We start from the raw sequence: 19,654 nt of genomic DNA, 5'->3' as shown, positions 1-19,654 counted from the left end.
CCCACCAACTGTGAGATCATGACCTGAGCTGAAGTCAGATGCTCAACAACTGAGACACCCAGGCACCCCACAAATAAATAAAATTTTGAAGTACATTTATGGGAAGTTGCAAAGATAGAAGAGTTCCCCTTAACAGCCCACACCTAGTTTTCCAACATCTTAGCGTAGTACGTTTGTCACAACAATGAACCAATAGGGATAGCATCCTCATCAAGAGCACTTCCTGCCAACATGAGATACCCTGTTGATGCTGACCTTGATCACCTGCTGATACAGTGTTTGTCAGGTTTCTCCACTGAGAAGTTGCTCCCCCCCCCCCCCCTTCCTATACTATCCACTTCGGAAGGAAGTCACTTTGCAGCCCACACATAAGGAATGAGAGCTATGCTCCCCCTCCTTGAAGGCACGGTACTTACAGAAATTCTACAGAAATGACCTGGAATTCTGTACACGTGTCTGTTTGCACCATTTACCATTTATGTCCATGCCAACTTGTTTATTGTGACTCTGGGTGTAACCCAGGACTGTGCTGTTTTTGTTGCTCAAAGTACTTTCAACTTTGCCCAGTGGGAGCACTGTCCATCCACTCCTGTATGCCTTCACATACCCCTAACAGTAAGGCTCTGCTTTGCAGGTTTTTTATTTATTTGAGAGAGACAAGAGACAGCGTGGGGGGGGGGGGGAGGGGCAGAGACAGAGGGAGAGAGAATTCCAAGCAGGCTCCTCGCTGTCAGCCCAGAGCCCGATTTGGGGCTCGAACTCACGAACTTTGAAGTCACGACCTGAGCCAAAACCAAGAAAGAGTCAGACGCTTAACCGACTGAGCCACCCGGGCGCCCCTGCTTTTCTGGGGTTTGAGCAAGCCCTTACTTTGGGGCGCTATGAGGCGCCCCAGGCCTAGAATCATTTTAGTACTATTTCTGAAAGTGTTCTTCTATGAGCCTGCAGTTACTTACAAAATAAAGTTAAAAACCTGCAAATCACCACACGTTTTCCGGAAAATTATCGGACACGTGTTAAAATACAGCCACCCTGGAATGTGGGCCACAAAAGTGCCAGAAAGATGGATCCTTAAGGTTTATTACAGCACTGTCAGTAGCAGCAAAACATCTGGAGACCGAGTAAATTGTCAACTAGGGGGGTCTGGATCGGGTGAGGCATACCTGCCTCGCGGGAGGAGCCTCATGAAGCAAGGTCCCCAAAATGCAGAGGGAGAGACTCATTTCACCAGGGACCAGCCCACCCTAGTAATGTTCATGTGTCGGCAGGAGCGTTGGGAAAACGTGGCAGGTGTAGCCCCGGGGACTTGGCATTATTCACTGGGACGACACAACACCAAAGGGAAAGAGCCTTTTTATGGTGCCAACGAGAACGCCAGGAAGGGCATGCAGGGCCTGGGATCTGCGTGGATTTTCACTTTTTCTTCCTCGTACTTCGGTGTTGCTTGCATTATTCACTCTCACACACACACATGACAAAAGACAAGGTAATCCACCCAAAATTAAAATTTTCCAATTGGTAAAATTTTATTAAAACTCTTCCACCTGAAACTCCCTTTGGGAAAAAGTTCTACAGAAGGAAGCACCACTACATCTGGGGAATCTATGTTCGCCCGAGGGAAGTGTTCGCGAGCCTGTGGGCCCAGAGCCGGGGGCCAGGGACCAGGGACTGCGAGGCGATCTATCGGACTGAGGTAGGCTCAGGATTTCCTTGGAGTGGGGCGGGGAGATGACGAGAGAAGGAACTGGCACCGGCTGCCTCTGGGGCCTTGACTGGAGGGAAAAGTAGAAGGCTCTCCTTTAGAAGCTTCTACTGCTGCTGGTCTTATGACCACCAGCACATGCTTTTGTAATTAAATAAATAATAAAGTCCACGTGAAGTAAGAAACGGCCACGCCTTCCCGAGTCTAAACTGGCCCTGACTTTTCTCTGCTGCCCTCACTCAAGATCTCAAGGACTCCACGCGTGCGAAGCAGCCCTAACGCCTGGCGAAATCGGACACCAAATTCATCTGTGCCAGGGCAGCCCTGGTCCCAAGGTGCGGGAAGGGCGGTTCAAGCTCGGGAACCACAAGGTAAAGGGGACAAGCTCTCAGAGGGTCCCAGAGCTGGGGGAGGGCTGTGACCAAACCAGAGGCATCCACCTCGACTTCCATTCATACGCCAAGGATTCTGTGTTGGAATCGGGGGGCTTCGAGGCTCCCTGGTTTGGCATAAATGGGGAGAAGGGGACTGCATGCGATGCCCGGCCCTGGGACTCCAGGGTCACGTGAAGGGCGTCCACTCCCACACCTGCACTCCCAGGGCTCAGGGGCGCCTCGCACGCCCTCCCCTTTCAGAGCCACCCCCCCCACCCCCACCCCCACCCTTTTTAGCCCAGGCAGCTTCTGAAGACCGGGAATGGCCTCTGCCTGCCGGAGTCACAGCCCAGGCCCGGGCAGCTTCCCAAAGTCCTCAGCGGCTCCCACCCACAGCGGCACCCACGCGGAGGCCCAGCCACCCGCCCGCGCCCTGCCGCCCGAGGGGACACAGCTCCAGATGGCCAGGCCCCGGCACGGCAGACGGGTCCTAGGGGCAGGTCAGTGGGGCCGGGCTCCGCAGGCAAGTAACGGCCCAGGGCGGTGGGCCCCGGTCTGAAACGAGTGTCTTTATTGCTTGTACCGTACAAATGGGAGGAAGGGGGAAGGCCAGTGGGGAGGACAGAGAATTGTCAGATAAAGGACATACGCACACAGAAAGGAAAAAGACCCCCCACCCACCCAAACCAACCCTCACCCCACCCTAGGATGTCTCTCTCGGAACTACCTAGTACAGGAGGTGGGGCAGGGAGATCAAAACCACAACTAAATTCCACACACCGAGAGATGTTGGGTGGGGGGGGGGGGATGGGAGGGAGAGCGGGCAGCAAATGGATCCCAGGTGTGGTCCTCCTGCTGGGCCAGCACCCCTCCCTCAGGGGATGAAATGCTCAGGCCCGGGGACAGGGCCCAAGCCCACACACACCACACACTCAAGGCCGAGACACGCTTGCCCTCACGCACACATACCCAACACACATGCACGCACGCGCACACACACACACACACACACGCCCGTGTGCATCCACGTCCGGGATGCAGAGGGACATCCACAAACACACATAGTCTGAGGCACGTACCCCCGTGCCCACAGCACTGACACATGTTCACCTTAAGGCTGCAGAACGTGGGGCCCAGAGGCGGGGGGGGTAGAAAGGGGCCCTGGAGCCTCCCCTTCTCAGAGGCCCCCACCCCAGTATGTACCAGAGACCCCCCCCACCCCACCCCCTCTTTGACCCCAGTCCATGGGGCCCAATACTGTCTTGGTGCGAGATGTGTAACAGCCGGGGCTGGCACCCCTCCGCCCCAGGCGGAAAGAAGGGGGTGATCCCAGCCCCCATCCTTGGAAAGAGCTGGGGCTGGGCCCGGGGTGCAGCGGGAGTTAAGGCCAGCTGGAAGGAAGCCCTGGTAAGGCACAGGACTGGGTGGCGGGGAGGCCAGTCCCCAAATGTTCCTCCTGCCTCATCCACAGGGTCAGGAGAGCGGCTGGGGAAGGCGGGGCAAGGAGGCAGTGCCCATCCCCCAACCACACGAGGGAGCCCTGGACCCCCAATCCCGCACCTTCCAAAGGCCCCAGCCTGTCCCTAGACATTATTGCTTTTCTGCCCCTGTGGGATGAGGGGCTGGGCTGCCCGAGCCAGGCCGCTCTGAGCCTAACAGCAGGGCACGGAAGGCAGCACGGGGGCACTGTCCGCGGGGCATCATGTCCCACAAGGTGTCCCCTGAGGTGTCCCACGAGAAGGCGACCTCTGACAGAGGCAGACTGCCTGCAGGCGTCTGGCCAGAAATTCAGGCAGGACCCACAGCCCCACGCTTCGCCCCTCCCTGGGGCTCGTGTTGATTAAAAACCGGAATCCCTCCAGCGGAGAGTCTCCCAAAGCCTGGTCTGAGCACAGAGGTGAGGACAGGACAGGATCCTGGAGGCAGGGCCGCTGGGACCGCTGAGGTGAGTTTGGCAGAGGGCTGAAGAAAAAACTGGAAATGGGGGTGAGCAGGTGAGAGATGGGGATGCAAACAAAAAAGGCAAAAATAAAAAGTTTAAAAACAAGAGAAAAGCCCCCGGGCGGTGATGGCAGCCGTGCGTGTCCCGCGGCGGTGGTGGCAGCAGACGGCTCTGCTCACTCGCGGATGCTGGCTGAGTAGGAGAACTGGGGGAAGTGGGTCCGCTGGTCCAGTTCGAGGGAGCCCAGGCTGTCATCTGTGGGGGGCAGTGGGAGGTGGATCGGGGAGAACGGGCCTACAGATGGCCCGGCACCCCGACCACACCCCCGGGAGCGGGCAAGGGGGCCACGGGGGCCCAGCCTCAGAAAGGGGTGCAGGTGGCGGGAACCCCCAGCCGGTGGGCCATCGGTGAGACCCTCCCCTCTGGTGCCACACTCTGGTCTAGCCTAGACCCTTGGCCCCCGCCCCGCTGCCGCCCCTGCCGACCAGCCCCCACGCACAGCCAGAGGGGCTTCGGACGGCCCGGAGGCAACCCTGTCCCCCTCCTGCACAAAACCTCTCCGTCGCTCCCCATGAAGCAAGTTCCCACTCCTTCCAACGGCCCCCAAGATCCTCTTACTCTGGCCCCATACCCCCTCCACCCCAGCTTCTGCAACACTCCATCCTGGACTCTCATTCCCGAGTGCCATTCCTTCCGCCAGGAACTTGGCTCAGCTGCCCGGCCCCTCCACCCCCCAGGAAGCCCCCCGCTGACTCGCAGGCCAGGTCAGGCATTGCCTCTGGGTTTCCCCAGTCCCTGGGCTTCTATACCTACGACCTGACCACTCTGGGCTGTCACCCCACCAGGCCTGAAGCTCCCTCAAGGCAGGGCCCAGGGCCGTCTCAGTCACTGCTGTCCCCAGCACAGCCCAGCACTGGGTGGGTGAGAATCAACGAATCAATCCAGCCCCAGAGACGTGGGCAATTTGGGAAGACAATTATGAATGTGCCATCCCAGCAGTGACAACTTCCTGTGTCTCCTGCCCAGACCCCTCCCCGCTGAGCTCTGGAATGTGCCGTGGCCAATGGCTCCTGGCGACCCTCACTGGGTGTAAAGGTGCACAGACCAACCAACAGCCAAAAGCCCTTCGAGCCAACCGCTGGCAAACTGCCCAGACACGGGGAGGGGGCCTACGAGCTTCCTCCCCGGAACTGGGTCAAGGGCAGACCCCACCCCTCCGTACCCAGCCAGGCCCACAGTGGGAGGGCCTCAGACACTCACAGCGGTCCGGGGGCGTGATTGTAATGGACTGGGCGGTGAACTCGTCGTCAAAGTACCTTGTGTCAACCTCAGAGGTGACCTGAGGTTTGAAGGGTGGCAGGAGCTGCGGAGGGAAGGAACCCAGACTCAGGACCCAGGGGATGGGAGGCCTTGGCCAAGATCACCCTCGAGGGGCACTGCAGGAGCGGGTGGGCGTGGGGCTCACCTTCTTCTGCACCACGTCCTGCCAGTTGACGCTGAGGAAGAACCTGTGCTCCATGACCTCCCTGGCATCGCTGGGCCCCCCGCCGAGCCTGGGCAGAGATGGCCATGAGTACCCGCCTCCCGGGCCAGCGGCGTCTGGGAGACGGGCCTTCAGCGCAGGCCCTGAGCGACCTCTAGTGATTCTGTCCTGGCCACAGACCACCATTCCACACAGGAGGAAACCATGGCTCAGGGAAGGGGCTCTCAGCCCTGGGTCACAGCCCCGGGGGATCCCGACCCAGGACTCCGAGTGCAGAACAGGAGCCGAGAGGGTGGCCTCGGCCACCCTCGGCCAGGCTCAGGGCTGCCGTGACCCTCAGCACACCCGAAGAACGAGGCAGTGCGGGCAGGGCGCGAAGGACGGCCTGGCCCCAAGCGAGTCCCCCCCCAGGGCCCAAGCTGCGGGGATTAGTGGAGGCGCCGTGGCGATGACACACAGGCGTGCGCCTGTGGACCTGGCCCCCTCCGAGCGAGGGGACAGCGCAACAGGTAGCGCTGGGCCGGGCGGGACAGACTCCAGCCCTCACCTCTGCTTGGGGTCCTTCTTAAGCAGCCCAGCAAGCAGGGACTTGGCCTCAGGGCTCAGTGTGCGTGGGAAACGGATCTCCTCCATGAGGATGAGCTCGAAGAGGCGCTCGTGGTCCTGGTTGTAGAAGGGCAGGCGGCCGCACATCATCTCGTACATGACCACGCCCAGCCCCCACCAGTCCACCGCGCGGCCGTAGTCGTTGTCCTCCAGCACCTGAGCAGGTGAGCAGGGAGGGGCGGTGAGGGGCCGGGCACACGCCTGCCGGGCAGCGGGGCTGCGAGGGACCCACGGAGGGACATGGCGCTGCCTGTGGCCACGGAGGGCCATCTAAGGAATCGCAGCACGGCCCTCACAGGGTCTGCGCTGGGGAAACCACACGGGTCCGAGGGCCTCTCCTCCCTTGGCCTCGCACGCCCCCGGGACCTCCAGCCTCAGGCACCTCGGGCGCCAGGTACTCGGGCGTCCCACAGAAGGTTTTCATGGTAGCCCCGTCACTGATGCCCTCTTTGCACAGTCCGAAGTCAGTGATCTTGATGTGGCCATCTTTGTCCAGCATGAGGTTTTCCAGCTGTAGGAAAAGTCAACATATCAGGGACGCGTCTTCCCAGGGTTTCCCACCACCGCTCCTGAACCCCACACGCCCTGGCCATTCCCGCGGAGAGCTGTGGCCTGGGGTGGTAGCTGTCGTGCCAAGCCGGGCACCGGGCACACCCCTAGCACAAAGTCAAGCCCGTGAGGCTCAGAGGGAGGCCAGCCCCCAAGGGCAGCTGGAAAAAAGCCAGGCAGAGAGAGATGGGAGCCGGGCTCTGCCCACCGGCTCCCCACAGCGTGGGCTGCAGCGTCCAACTCTCTGAGCAACGCCAGCTTTCTTCCTCCACTTCTTTTAAGTAGGCTCCACACCCAATGTGGGGGTTAAACCCACCACCCCAAGATCAAGAGTCATATGTTCTACCGACTGAGCCAGCCAGGAGCCCCTCTTCCTCGACTTTTAACCACACTTAACACAAATGGGCAATTTAGTGGGCTTCTGTGTAACCTCTACCAGGCTAAGGGAGAACGTTACCAAGACCCCTAGAACCCTCTAGGGGCCCCTTGCCTGTTATTAACCATCCCCTCAGCTGAGGAAGAACTTTACTCCTTTGCTTTTCTTTAGTTTCCCCACCTACGTACGCACTGTATGTTTAAACAACACAGATCTGGGGCTCCTGGGTGGCTCAGTCGGTTAAGCGTCCGACTTCGGCTCAGGTCATGATCTCGCGGTCCGTGAGTTCGAGCCCCGCATCGGGCTCTGTGTCGACGGCTCGGAGCCTGGAGCCTGCTTCGGATTCTGTGTCTCCCCCTCTCTCTGCCCCACCCCTGCTCATGCTCTGTGTCTCTCTGTCTCTCAATAATAAATAAATGTAGAAAATATGATAAAAAAATAAAAATAAATAAATAACACAGGTTTGTACGGTCTGTCCTGGCTTCCCCTCAACGTGAGCCTGTGAGCTTGGCACGGCTGCAGGGCTGCGGTTCACTCAGTGACTGCTGTGCAAAGCCCGGCCGCGGGGCGCCACCGCAGTGCGTTCTAGCCGTTCTCCGACAGCGGACACCCGGCTGGCTTCCAGCTCGGGGCGAGCGTGAACAGCGCTGCCGGCAGTGTGCGTGCATCCGTGCTCGGTTCCCACCGTGCATAAACCTGGGGCAAAACGGCTGGCTCACAGGGACGTGTCCACTCGGCTTTGGTGGGTTCGGCCAAACTATCTCCTGCGGTGCTTGTACTGATATTACCTCCACCCCCCACCCCTCCCCATTCCCCGCACAGAGGGGTGTGTCCACCAGAGGCTCAGAGAGGCCTGCGGGACCTTAGTGTGGGACAGCCAGCCGGGGCCTAGGCCAGAGGGTGAGTGGACTCGGGAACACCCACAAGTCAGAGCCTCCCTGGAGGGGGAAGTGTGGGCCTGAGGGCACAGGCCTGGCCTCCCCGGTGCGAGCCCCACAGGTGCCACAGGCCAGGAGGCAACCGCACACTCACCTTGATGTCGCGGTACACCACGTCCCGCGAATGCAAATACTCAAGGGCAGAGACGATCTCTGCACCATAGAAGCGGGCTCGCTCCTCCGTGAAGACTCGTTCCCGGGACAGGTGGAAAAACAGCTGCCAGCGGAGGAAGGAGCAAAAAGTCAGATATCGGCCCAGAGGAGCAAGAAATAGGACCCTGCCCCTTGGCCCCCAACACCGAGCCCAGTGACATGGTGACACCTACTCCATGAACCTGCAAGTGACGGCAAGAAGAACCAAGCGAGAGACAGTGAGCAGGGAAAAACTGACGTGAGTAAACGGAGTGAGGCATGAAGAACGAAGGACAGCCAGGAGATGCCAAGGGGAGAGTTAAGTGGGGACAGATGAGGGAGGGAGGGGGGTACAGCAAGAAAGCACAGGAACACAAGTCATGAGCAAGTGACAATAAGCTGCGGACCAGTGGGACAGACGAAGCCAACAATGCGGAGCCGGTGAGTGACGCCACACGCAGAAAGCAGGGTGCGGGGGCTGAGGGGCAGGTGACAGCCCAGGCCTGAGCAACCCAGTCACAACGAGTGGCGGACTCTTCCTGTCAGAACACGGGGGAAGGCGGAGCGCTGGCAGACCCTGCCCCGCACACACTTTCTTGGCAGCCGTTAAGGACGCCCTTTGCCGTTTGGCCGCCCCCCTTCCCACAGCCTCTCCAGGCCTCTCTGGGCCTGCGCGTGCCCCCTGCCCACTGACTCACTAGCTGTGTGAACTTGGGCCAAGCCGCTTAACCTGAGCTTTAGTTTCCTCGCCTGCGAAATGGAGATGGTGACGCCTGCCTCGAGAATGAGGGGACATCCAGCCAGGCCCCCTCTGCCCCCTCTACAATTGCCCTCTGCCTCCCACGATACCTGGGAAGGAGACGTGGGAACATTGACGCGGGCTATGCTCACCTCACCACCGTTGGCGTATTCCATCACGAAGCACAGGCGGTCGTGGGTCTGGAAGGCATACTTCAGTGCCTGGGGAGGGGGGTGGGGGGCAGGAAGGCGGCCAGGGTGGGAGTGGGAAGAAGGCAGGCTCTCTGCGGACTCTTCAGGCACGCTCCCCACCCTGGCAGCCAGGGCTCAAACATCTGCTTCCCCTTTTGGGGTGTGTGAGCGAACTTGTGGCTCTGAGGGCAGGGAAAGGGTTACTGGGCTGAAGGAGGCTGTCCTCAGCCTTCAGCTAAGCTTCTGAGAGGTGCGGCCAGGGAGATACCCAGTTCTGAGCAACCAGGGCCATTTTACCCCTCTTCTCCACAGTCAGGTTGTAGGTCTGCTGGCTGGAAGCAGGCAGTGGCTTGGGAGCCAACCCCAAAGACAGGATGGACAAATGATGTGCCAGTAAACAGCAGTTCTCAAACTACACTCTAAGAAGCCCAACAGAAAGTTCCTTAGAGGACCCCGAGTGACCCCTCTGCTCATGACAAGTCTAACTGTTCTCTGTCTTCTACATCAAAGTACCTTGTAAAAGTATGAACGGTGTCATGGTTTACTAGGACACTGGACAACAGCTGAGCTAAAGAAATGACCCATCCCATAAGCCATCCTGTATGTGATCCATTTAACTGATGGCTGCTGGCCTTGATGGGAGCCTGTAGCCCAAAAAGGCGTCTCCTCAGACTAAGCTGACAAGCAGCACCAGAATTCATGTCCTTCTAGAATTACATTTAAAAACAGAAACAAAAAAATAACGTTCCCACTTCGACCAGCTGGGCTAAATGCCTCTAACTCATAGAGTAGCCATGCTCTCCCAGAACCATCTTGTAATGTGGGATCATCAGCTGGCTGAAGCCACGAAGCCACCATCTGTGAAGAAGGTGCCACCCCCAGGGTTTGATTCAGGTCATCTGGGGGAGCCCAACAACACCCAGCCCTGGCCACCTGGCTGACACTAAGTCCGTGCTTCATGGCTGCAGGGTTGGGCTCTTTTCCCACATGGCGCACGCAGAGGCCAGGCCCCGCCTGAGAGGGAAATACCACTCACAGTGAGGAATGGGTGCCTGGTGTTCTGGAGGACCCGGCTCTCGGTGACCGTGTGGGCAACTTCATCCTGCAGACAGAGGCTGCGTGAGGGGCTGGGGGGCAACACCACACCTGCCCCCCCGACCCCCGGCCCAACCTAAGGGAGGGGGGAGCAATGCTTTGGTGAAATGCAGTTCTAGTCCTAAACACACACCGAATGGGAATGGCATGGCGGGAGTGGAATGTTACCGTCCTCCGGCCACAAGGAAACGATGGCCCCAGACAAGGCCAATCATTCAGTGGCTCAATCTCAAAGCTATGAGGTGAGAAGTCGCTGGGGACTTTATGAAGGAGGTGACAGACTGCCAATGTTAAAATTAACACCCCTAAGGAGGGACAAGCAGGCATTGTTAAGACTCCTGAGGTGATGCCACAGGCAGTGGGAATCCCCACGTATAAATGTTCTTGCTGAAAAAGGGAAGTGGATCTAATGAGGATTCCACCCGCAGCAATGTGTGGTCCCCATAGCGGCTGGCAGCCTGTCGCCTAGGAACTTGGGGAAATGCAGATTCTCAGGCCCCTCCCAGACACTTGGGGGTGGGCCCAGCACCGGCTTTACAGGCCCCCTGGGGCCACTCTAACATGGGCTCAAGTTTGGTTTCTAAACACACAGCAGTCACCTGAGCTGCTAAAAATCCTGACCTGCCTGCGGTTCCCAGACACTGGCTCTTCCCAGGGCAGGGGTTAGTGAGTCTGTCCCTAGGGAACACTTGATAATAATGTCTAAAGACATTTTTGATTGTCACAACTGGGGGGAGGGGGTGCCACTGGCTTTAGGGGTGAAGGCCAGGGTATGGCGACTCATCCTACAGTACACAGGACAGCCCCACAGCAGAGAATGATCTGGCCCCAAATGCCAACAGTGCTGAAGCTCTGGAAGCCTGCCTTGGACCAGGCACATAGGGGGCTGTTCGTTTTGCTGAGGTGAGATCGTTGTTCCATTATAGTCTTTATGATCTTCATCTGTTAAAGACACATACCTAAGTATCTCTGGGTGAAACCATATGACATCTAGAACATGCCTTTAAGATACTCCAGGACAAAAAGGAGGGCAGAGCTAATAAAACAAGACGGGCCAAATGTTGACAATTGTGGAAGCTGGAGGCTGGCTACATGGGAGTCCACAGTATTTATTTTTCTTCTAAAAATTTTGTGCATGTCAGGAATTTTCCATTTTAAAAACTTATTTAAAGAAGGAAAAAAAAAAGAAGAGAATTCCATTCTGGCCCAGCCTCCTAGTGAGAGGCCCTGAGCCAAGCCCCGACCCTCACGGCCTCCCCACAAGCCCTTCATGCCCCAAGAGACCTGCCTGCAGGCCCTGATGACGCCTGCGGGGTGAAGCCCTGTCACACTCCCCACCTTAGTCCTCCAGGTGCCAAGAAGGTGGGGTGGGGTGGGCCTCAGGCTCCCCGAAGGCACAGGCGAGCGTGCTGCCCAGTGCGCACTCCCCACCGCAGAGGCCAGCCAGAAGTAGCCCTGGGAGCGCCCACCTTGGCAATGATAACTTCCTTCCGCAGGATCTTCATGGCGTAGTAGCGGCCGCTGGCTTTCTCCCGCACTAGAATCACTTTGCCAAAGGTGCCCTTGCCCAGAAGTTTGAGATAGTCGAAGTCATTCATGGTCTGCCCAGGAGGGGGAGAGAGTGGGGCAGTCGGTGCTTGGCACGTGGCCCACGGGAAGACATTTTAACAAAGAGAAAGGAAACATCGAAGGACGCTGTTGCCAAAACGCTCTGGTGGGAGCAGGAAGGGAGGCTCTGGGCAGTGACTATTTGCTCTGAAGTGGCCTTCAGCCTGGCTCTCCCAGGCAGGGGGCCCCGGGAGGCTCGGATATGGGGGCAGACAGGTCTTCACAACCTCCCGTGATGCGGCTGCCCCTCACCCCAAGTGCACCCATGTAGGCCCATCCCACAGGGCAGTCAGGACACATCCCCGGCTACGCTTTTGCACACACCGTGTGGAAACCAGGGGAGGCAGGGCCAGTGTTGTGCGGGGAGGGGTACTCACAGCCTGGCCACCGGCCCCCCAGCACTTACCACCTTGGCCCGAGCCTTGCTAACTGCCACTTCCATCTCCTCGGCCGCAGAAGGGTCACTGGGGGAGCCACACTTATAGTCCATGGGGTCCTCACCTGGGCCCCGCTGCTTAAGGCTGTTGGCGACCATCTGAATGGCCCGCATCCACTCCTCCCTGTGTGGGGACACATCCAAAGAGCTGTGAATCCTGGGAGCCTGGGCAGGAAGGACTGAGCCCCTACCTCTCCAGTGGGAGCAAATAATCAAACGTCCTGGAAATTTCTTTCTTTTTTTTTTTTTTTAATTTTTAACGTTTATTCATTTCTGAGAAACAAGAGAGAGAGAGCACGAGCAGGGAAGGGGCAGAGAGAGGGAGACACAGACTCCGAAGCAGGCTCCAGGCTCCGAGCTGTCAGCACAGAGCCTGACATGGGGCTCGAAATCACAAACTGCGAGATCATGACCTGAGCTGAAGTCGGACGCTCAATCGACTGAGCCACCCAAGGGGCGCCAAAAGCCCTGGAAATTTCTGACGAGATCTGTCTGAGCCAAGGGAAGCCGATGGAACAGGACTGCAATTTTACAGATTTTCTGGCTGCAGAGGGTAAGAGAGGGCAAGAACGGAATAAGGACAGAGACCATCTATGTCCCAGGAGTGGCCTGGTCCGAGCACCACTTGAAGTCAGGCAGCAATTAAATGACCAAAGAAGGAGACCACCTTTCTTCACAGCCGCCTTGAAAATGAACCACCACCCTGAGCCTGGGATAAGAGAGAGACAGTGCTCCTAGGGATTCCTCCAGAACAACCTCAAGCACAGTGTTTTGTAAAAGCAAACCAGGAGTAAGAGGAAGAATTCATCGGCCAAAGAAAGCTGAAGATCTCATAAGGCAAGATCCCTGGAGGGGGTTGTCTGCCAGGAGGGCGCAGGGACAGAGGTTCCTGGTGGGGCAGGGACGCAGAACAGAAGGTTGCGGACCGGGAAGCAGGTCCCAGCAAAAGGGAGCTTGGTTTGAGAGTAACTATTTCTGTCACTCGTGATTTAGAATTTGTTCGGAAATAACCTTCTTTTGATACCTACTTTCTGTCTCTAGAAAGGGAAAATATATCTAGGGAAAAAAAGTAAAAATGACCAGAGACCACAAAAAAGAAACCAGGAGGCTGAAAGATACATTTCCGTACCCCTCCCATTTCTGAACCCACCACACAATTTCAGGTGGTTCGACCCAATAGAAGTTGAACCCCCTATGGATTTTGCTTATGTCTACAAAACAGCCACATGAATAGGGAGAAAAACATAATGTTCACAAAGAATGAGAAAACTCAAAAAGCACAAAGAGGCAACCTCCCAAATTACAGCAATTTAATAAGCCTCAATGCAGGACGCCTGGGTGGCGTAGTCGTTTAAGTGTCCAACTCTTGATCTGGGCTTGGGTCATGATCTCACAGTTCGTGAGTTTGAGCCCTGCATTGGGCTCTGTCTGAGCTGACGGCGCGGAGCCTGTTCGGGGTTCTGTCTCTCCTTCTCTCTGCCCCTCCCCTGCTTGTGTGCGCTCTTGCTCTCTCTCAAGATAAATCAATAAACTGAAAAAAAATTTTTTAGGGGCCCCTGGGTGGCTCAGTCGGTTAAGCGTCCGACTCTGGCTCAGGTCATGATCTCACGGTTTGTGAGTTCGAGGCCCGCGTCGGGCTCTATGCTGACAGCTCAGAGCCTGGAGCCTTCTTCGGATTCTGTGTCTCGCTCTCTCTCTGCCCCTCCCCTGCTCACGCTCTGTCTCTGTCCCAAAAATAAAACATTAAAAAAACATTTTTAAAAAAAAAAGAAAAAAAAGTTTTAGATAAGCCTCAGTGAGATCAGCCAGTCAGCCACACATCTTCCAGAATCACCCCCAGCCCCAGGCAGCAGGTGAAACTGTTCCTGCACACCCGAGGCACCGAGGCCCCTGGCCAGTGTCACGCACAGTGCAAGTGGCCTGAGAAGTTGGAACCACCTTGCTGGGCTGCACTCAGTCTCTGCTTCCTCACATACTGACAGCCCCCAGCGACTACAGTCCACCAGTCCTGTGGCACCAATGTCCCCAGGTTCTGACGCTGCTGGAATCCGGGTGCATCTTAGTCGGTGGCCTATCTCAATTTAGGTGGGCACTGTTTTTGCTTGGTATTCTATAAAGACCCAGTGTGTCTCTGGGTGACGGCACCTGGGACCGAATGGAGGGTGGCAACAGTACTGTGCTCGCCAGCTGGCCAGCCGTTGGGAGCTGCAGAGAACGCACATGAAACATCTATGCAAGGAGACCCCCTGTAGCTCCTAGGAAGGAGGAGGCAGATCCATGTGTGGGCTTGGGGTGACCGGAGATACCTTAACGGAAAAAAGAAGGTGCAGAACAGTGCGGAGGGGCACCTGGGTGGCTCAGCCCGTTGGGTGTCTGACTCTTGACTTCGGCTCAGGTCATGATCTCACGGTTCATGAGTTCGAGCTCCTTGTTGGGCTCTGTGCTGACAGCGCAGAGCCTGCTTGGGATTCTGTCTCCCTCTCTCTGCCCCTTCCCTGCTTGATCTCGATCTCTCTCTCTCTCTCTCTCTCTCTCCCTCCCTCCCTCTCCCTCTCTCAAAATAAAATAAAAATAAACTTAAAAAAAAAAGAACAGTGTGGAATGTGACACTACTGGAGGTAGAAAAGAGGGATTGACGCACAGACATGTGTATGCACACCGGCACGAACACCTCTGGAAGGACGCCGACGCAGGGCCCTGGCTGCCTCCAGGGAGGGGAGCTGGGAGTCAGGGGCAAGGAAGAGTCTGATTCCATTGTCCCCCGATTACGAACACTCCCAGGCCACTCACCCTTCCTTGTGCATTACAGATAGGGAAACGGAGGCACAGATTTAAAAAACAAAATTCAGGAAAAACACAAGTCGGTGCTCTGAGCCTGGTAGCTGGAATCACAGAGGGCCCGTGACCTTCAAGAGCCGAAGGGCAGAGCTGTTCTCGCTTGATCCACGACCTGGTCTGAACCAAGTCATCACCAAGCCCAGAGGTACCAGTTCACACCTGGAAGCTCGGAGTCCCAACATGGCCTTGCTCACAGGAGATTATGCTTCAGAAGGCAGAGGTGTGAATGCTGCCAGCACAAACATTAAGGGCTGGCACACTGACCCTCCCGAGGCCGAGCCCGGGGGCCCCAGAGCCCATGTTCGTCAGTCCCATGAAGGCAGGGATCTCGTCTGTTTGGACGTGGGTGGGTACTCAGGTGGTATCTGGGGAATGAGTGAGCAAGGCAGCCGAAGTTCAAGTGACCCCAGACCCGGGGCACATGGAGCCCCGATGCACACGCACGCAGAGCAACACTGGCTTCTTCCCTCTCTGAGCCAATGTCTCAGGCTGCCATTTCTCAACTTGTTTTAACCCATGACCCCTCTGGAACAAATTACAGTGTAAATCGCTATCCCCACATTAATATTTCTCTTTTCCAAAGAAATGGGGCAGTGGGTGGGGGGCACATCCCACGATCTGCTTTATCAGATCACGACTGTCCTCTTAGAAGTTTTTAAATGTTGACTTATGGTGTAAGACCATGGATTGAAAAAAACAAATCACCAATCTCCTAAGAAACACACTAAATATATTAAAAAGAAAAAAATACACATATAGCTCACGTACAGAGATCTTGAGGGACTGTCACATGAGTAAAGCAAGTTAAAGGGGCACCTGGGTGGCTCAGTTGGTTGAACCACCGACTCTTGATTTTGGCTCAGGTCACGGTCCCAGGGTCGTGGGGTCAAGCCCCAAGTTGGGCTGCTGGCTGAGCGTGGAGCCTACTTAAGATTCATATTCTCCCTTCTCTCTCTCTCTCTGTTCCCGTCCCTCCCCCTGTCGCTATCTCTCTTTAAAAAAACAAAACCAAAAGGCAAGGTAAAGACAAAGATGCAGAGTGTGCCATCATCTCTGTTCGTAAGGGGGGAGAACACAGTCCATCGACAGAAGCCGGGTAAAGAAATGACACATCCCCGGCAGGGAGCACCAGAGGCAGCTGGAAGGAGCCTCTCTGGGCTGCACAGCTGGTGGAGAGGAGCACGGGCCTCAGAGCAGCACAAGCCGGGGCTCGAACAGCCGCTCCGCCACCAGGGCGAGCTCACCCCTCCCTCCTCGGGAGACCAGGCACGCTGAGGCGCGGGTGAGCTGCTGCGCACAGGGCACAGCACACAGAAGTGCCGGCCCCAAGGAAGGTGTCAAAGACGCCGGGGGAGGCCTGTCCCATCCACCCTGGCTCACACCGTCCAGCCCCACAGGGAGCCAAAGAACCCCCAGAGATGTAGGAGGTTGTTCAGGGGTAACTGGGGCTCTCCCGCTACCGGACAAGCCCCCGATCCTGTTCCAACTGGGCCAAGACTGCAAGGTTGCGGCACAGAATTCCAGAGAAAAAGCAAGGGCCTCCGTCCAGGATACTCCTTAAGGGTTTGCAACACGGTGTCTGGGGCAGAGGGGAGCTGCCACCCACAGCTGGGGCCGCCGTGCTTCCACTCCTCAAAGGAGAGCCCCCAGGGGAACCGACCCCCTTTCCCCAGAGACACGATGAAAAAAATAAAAGCTCCACAGACACCAGCTCATTCCATACTCATCAAGAACACCGGAGGGGGGCGGGCGTTTCTGATAAAACCGAGGCACAGAGCGGTGGAGTCACTTGTGGGGGTCACACAGCCAGGAGGGGGCCAAGCAGAGACTCGCAGCCAGGCCCCTACACCTCTTCTGGCGCCACGCTACCACTCCCTGCTGACAGTTACAGGTTCCTTCCCAGAGGAGACCCAGGGGGTCACACGGGGCGCTCTGGCAGGAAGACTCAGGGGACACAAAGCCGGGAGCCCAGGAGTGGAGTGAGGGCAAGCCGCCCCTTGGGAGTTCTGACAGGATCAGATTTCTGTTTTAAGTCTGCAGCTGCCATGGGCTGCGGATTGGGGGCAGGGAGAAGCAGCATCAGGGGGCTAGGGCTGTCCTCAGGACAAAGTGCCCGGTGGCAGAGGGGACAGAAGAGAGAAAGGGCACCAGCAAGTGCAATTCCACGGGAGGAGCCCGGCCCAGACGCGTCCTCCTTTGTTCCTCACCACAGCCAAGGACCTGAGCTCCGCTACAAGACGGGGCACAGCACTGGTCAGACTCTGCAACCCGGGCCCAGCCCCACGCTACTCTGCTGAGCGGCACCAGAGACACCCCAGAGGAAAGCCCACTGAACCGCAGGTGGCAGGCCTGTCCTCAGCGCAGCTTCAGAAGAGCCGACAGCCTGGCCCACGGCAGACAGGGGGCCTCTCTCCCTCACCAGGGACCCCCTCTGATCCAGGGACCCCCTCTGATCCAGAGAGACCCCGATAGCTGGAGGGCCTCTGGGGTCCCCTTCTGTTTAGACACCCTCAGATTGGCTGCCTGGCAGGGAAAATCCACGCCTTTCAGCTCTCCTCTCCTTTGTCCTCCACCTCCGTGTGTCTCAGTTTCACTACCAATATCCCTGGAAATGCTGTGAGGATAAACTGAGTTAATATACGTAAAGACCTTAGAACACGGGTGCCTGGCTGGCTCAGTCAGTTAAGTGTCTGACTCCTGATTTCACCTCAGGTCATGATCTCACGATTTGTGGGATCGAGCCCCATGTCAGGCTCCACGCTGATACCATGGAGCCTGCTTGGGATTCTCTCTCTCCCTCTTTCTCTGCTCCTCCCGCACATGTTCTCTCTGAATGAATGAATGAATGAATGAATGAAGCAACTCACTCCCTTAAAAATAATACTTTAAAACCGAGTCTGGCTCAATAGAGAATTAGTTTTAATTATTCTTTTAACTCACTCAACAAACACTTACTGAACACCTACTTATGTTCCTGACAGAAATACATAAATAGAAAGTGTCACAGCTGGTAGACAGGTGCTATGAAGAAAAATAAAGCAGGAGAAGAACAGCAGAGTCATGGCGGGCAAGGCAGGACACTCTGAGAAGGTGGCATTTGAGCAGAGACCTCATGAAGCTAAGGAGAGAACCGTAATGATACCTGGGAGAAGAGGTTTCTAAGCAGAGGGAATAGTAAATGCAAAGGACCTGAGGCAGAAGTGTGTATGGCATGTTTAAGGAATAGCAAAGAGACCGCTGTGGCTGAAGTGAGGGGGAACTAGCAGTAGGAAATGATTCTGGAGAGGAGACCAGATCATGTAGCACTTTGCAGAATACGGCATAGACTCTGGAGTTCACTCCCAGTGGGATTAAAAGCCACTCAGAGTTCTAAGCAGAGAAATTACATTTATCTTAGTGATTTACATTAAGAAGATCATAATAACATGATGCATTATTATGTATACCTGCTAAGACCAAAGATCTGCCAACTTCTCCTATAAAGGGCCAAATAGTAAATATTTTAGGCTTCATAGGCCACCTGGTCTCTGGTACAACTATTCAACTCTGCAATAGTAGGGCAAAAGAAGCCATAGACAGTTTGCAAATGAATGGATGTGGCATGTTCCGATAAAACTTTCTTTGTAAAAACAGGAGGCTGGGCCGTGGTTTGCCAGCCCTGATTTCCAGTATACAGAAAATATAAGCAGAGAGGAACAAAGTAAACAATGCCAAAAAGCAGTAAGATAACACATCCAGAGTGCGAGACATTCTACAAGACAGTTTCCCCAGCTTGTTTAAAAAAAAAAAAAAAGGGGGGTGGGGGTGGGGGAGAGCAAAGACGGAAGACAGGGCTGAACGAGGTTAAAACAGGCCAAAGAGACAACATGTACCTTGAGCGAATCCTGGTTTGAAAAACATTTTGCGGACAACTGGGGAAATTCCAGTAGACATGGATACGGACAGATTGGTAAATACTATACTATGAACGGTCACCTGGGTGTGGTAATGGCATCATGATTCTGTAGGAGAAAGTCAGAGGTCTGCTGACGTATTAAGGAGCAAAGCGTCATGAGATATGCATGGAAGTTCACAGTTTAGCATAAAACAAAGCCACATGAGGCAAACCTGGCAAATGGCCGGATTGCTGAGTCTAGGAACTGTAGGGTATCTGGACGTTCATTTCTCACACTAGTCTTCCCACTTTCCTGTACATCTGATACAAGATGGCGGGGACGCAGGGGAATCTTGGGGAAGGCAGGAGAGGCTACCAGGAGCCCAGAGAGCAGGCTGTTTCAACATCTAGACAACATCAGTGGCCAGTATGGCCGTCGCTGGCCCTCCCCTGCCACCTCTCCCCAGGCTCAGGCCTATGTGGGGCAGGCCAGTGAGGATAGCCACAAATGAGCACCCTCCTCTTGCTAGCTCACACGTCCCGCAGGGTTAAGGTCAGGCACCTGGAGTCTGGTCTCAGAGCAGCCCCAGATTTCTCTCCAGCAGCAACAGTGGCACGTGCTAAGAAAAGGAGCCAGGTGAGGGCTGTCCACCCACCCCTTCCCAGTCCTGGTAAAGGGATTCTTCCCGACGCTAAACAGCACAGAATCCCACTGAAATGGAGACTGGAGCCACCAAAATGCTTTGCCGGCTCCCCACTGCTCCTTTTCCA

At 56.1% G+C, this 19,654-nt stretch overlaps 1 protein-coding gene across 6 annotated transcripts in view; it reads right to left on the bottom strand.

Moving 5' to 3' along the window:
• Positions 1 to 1,501: 1,501 nt before the first annotated feature.
• AKT2 (AKT serine/threonine kinase 2) overlaps positions 1,502 to 19,654 on the bottom strand; it is a 52,258-nt gene continuing 34,105 nt past the window's right edge. For 4 of the 6 annotated variants that reach the window (XM_043598895.1, XM_043598896.1, XM_043598897.1 and 1 more), the window contains exons 5-14: positions 12,142 to 12,295; positions 11,597 to 11,728; positions 10,069 to 10,134; positions 8,952 to 9,062; positions 8,065 to 8,187; positions 6,490 to 6,618; positions 6,049 to 6,263; positions 5,484 to 5,571; positions 5,279 to 5,381; positions 1,502 to 4,273 (exon numbers count right to left, since the gene is read on the bottom strand). In XM_043598895.1, the coding sequence (XP_043454830.1) occupies positions 4,194 to 4,273; positions 5,279 to 5,381; positions 5,484 to 5,571; positions 6,049 to 6,263; positions 6,490 to 6,618; positions 8,065 to 8,187; positions 8,952 to 9,062; positions 10,069 to 10,134; positions 11,597 to 11,728; positions 12,142 to 12,295 (1,201 nt within the window). In that variant the 3' untranslated portion in view covers positions 1,502 to 4,193. The remainder of the gene's footprint in view (positions 4,274 to 5,278; positions 5,382 to 5,483; positions 5,572 to 6,048; positions 6,264 to 6,489; positions 6,619 to 8,064; positions 8,188 to 8,951; positions 9,063 to 10,068; positions 10,135 to 11,596; positions 11,729 to 12,141; positions 12,296 to 19,654) is intronic. The other 2 variants (XM_043598901.1, XM_043598900.1) reach the window with 1 other exon arrangement.

Source organism: Prionailurus bengalensis, chromosome E2 (genome assembly GCF_016509475.1).
Source record: "Prionailurus bengalensis isolate Pbe53 chromosome E2, Fcat_Pben_1.1_paternal_pri, whole genome shotgun sequence".
NCBI lineage: Eukaryota > Metazoa > Chordata > Mammalia > Carnivora > Felidae > Prionailurus > Prionailurus bengalensis.
This window is presented reverse-complemented; position numbering and strand designations above follow the sequence as displayed.